We start from the raw sequence: 1,845 nt of genomic DNA, 5'->3' as shown, positions 1-1,845 counted from the left end.
CTTGTCAGATATGCTTAGCTGATAAAAAGTGTCACAGACTTTTCTGAATTACTTTGATAACTTCCTGTTTATGTGGTACTGACCCTTGTCTAATAAAGATCTTTTACACTCGGAATAAGAGAAGATACTGCAGCACACTATTCCTTAATGGACAATGCTGATTACTTCTGAAAGCCTTTAATACATTTCCCATATTAGACATGAACAGATGTCAGGGATGTTGCCAAGTGAAATTTCTTTTATGCAATCTTGGCTTGTTGTACAATAATAGCCCTTTCTCAACATGGGAAAAAATTACAGACCCAACTAATTTCCTTGACAGGGAAGAGTTACATATGTTTTCCACTTGTAGTTTTTACGACAAGTTTACAATTTTGCCAAACCTGGAACTAATTGGGACTGTTTCCAAGAACGGCCCAATAAACCCACAACGTGTACAGCTAGCCTAAAATGCAGCACGATTGTTTGCTTTTTTTACACTTTTTTTTCCCCCCAATAGGGAAAAGTTAGATTGCACAATTATTTCATTTAAATTACTTAAACACTTACTGTTTCATATCCTCCCAGTTTTTGAGCAGCTTGAAACATAGTCCAAAGGTTAACTGTTAGAGGGACAATAAGTATTTAGATAAGCATTGCATTAGCCAACATATTTCAAAGAAATGTAAATTAAACAGTTTTTCAAAAAGAAGAGAAAAAAAACCTCACAGCCCCTGAAAAAGCTCCTGTGAAACATTTTCCAAAGAGGTATTTACATAATCAGAAGAGTAAATATTAGCCCATACTATATATACTTTAAATTACATACAAGAGAACACACTCAGATTCCTTAACAGGTCTGGAAAAATACACTGAGACAAAGGTAATGGGCTCGTTTGACGTTGCTGATAAGAGGCACCATGTAATGACTGCAGCATGTTTCCATAGCTTTGATAATAAAAATTACTCATTGGGAAGAATGTTGCTTTTAATTATTTGTTTAATACTGATTTCATTAGCAAGCACGAGCCACACACTGGCTGACAGAGAAAGCCTATTGATTGAACAACACTATCCAGTATTTACCGCAGCTCGGACAGTGGCCTCCAAGATCAATAAACAATAAGCAGCGTTCTAACGGGTCCTGTGTGGAGGACCCTGAGGGAGCACAAATGAGAATTACCATAATTATTATGGTATGGGTGGATGTGCCTTGCCCACGGCTGTGGGGTCGGAGGAACAATTCAAAAGATATGTTGGGAGATGCTTGTTACTTCCTGCAGAACTTCTCCCCTCTCACGTGCTTTTCATCCTGGCCCATCGTCCCAGGAGCCACTGCTTGCTGCTATGTCTCACTTTAATGTTATTTTATTTTTATTTTAATTGCTAGAAGAAAAATGGATGTCTTAGCTCTACGAAAGGTGTATGCACTGTTCCACCAGCAAACAGCGATTCCCCACAGATACACTACAAATACCTCAGGCCAGACTCAGCAGTAAGGCTGTGGACCAGGGAGGCCAGGATTGCTTCCTCTGCGGGGGGATACTCTGTTATAGTGTACATACTGCTTCCTCCTGCTAACTTGTTTATATTGGCAATGCTTGCACAAGTCTTGCTGGACAAATAGAGAGCTCCGTCCGGCAAACATCCCTGCTCTTCTCAGCACACTTACTCTTGGCATTGAAGCATCTGCCGGATCAGGCCCCTAAGTTACCATGATTGTCAGGTGACTTTCAGTGTATTTCAGCTAAATGTTAGCAGAGGGCTCTACCCCAGTGGGGAATTTTAGAAATAATACTTCAGTTTGTCTTTCAAGTCCATCCTGTCCCCATGCATGGGGGACAGCAGAATAAAATTGGGCGGGGG

General features: G+C 40.3%; 1 protein-coding gene across 1 annotated transcript in view; it reads right to left on the bottom strand.

The window, feature by feature from the left end:
- The window catches only part of ARID5B (AT rich interactive domain 5B (MRF1-like)), a gene marked incomplete at its 5' end in the record, with an annotated part of 36,487 nt that overhangs the window by 26,738 nt on the left and 7,904 nt on the right, over positions 1-1,845 (bottom strand). The window contains one exon of the mRNA XM_010145801.1: positions 550-602. Within this exon, the coding sequence (XP_010144103.1) occupies positions 550-602 (53 nt within the window). The remainder of the gene's footprint in view (positions 1-549; positions 603-1,845) is intronic.

This window comes from Buceros rhinoceros, unplaced genomic scaffold (genome assembly GCF_000710305.1).
Source record: "Buceros rhinoceros silvestris isolate BGI_N320 unplaced genomic scaffold, ASM71030v1 scaffold16091, whole genome shotgun sequence".
Taxonomy (NCBI): domain Eukaryota; kingdom Metazoa; phylum Chordata; class Aves; order Bucerotiformes; family Bucerotidae; genus Buceros; species Buceros rhinoceros.
Note: the sequence above shows the minus strand (reverse complement) of the source record. Positions and strands in the feature narration are given on the sequence as shown.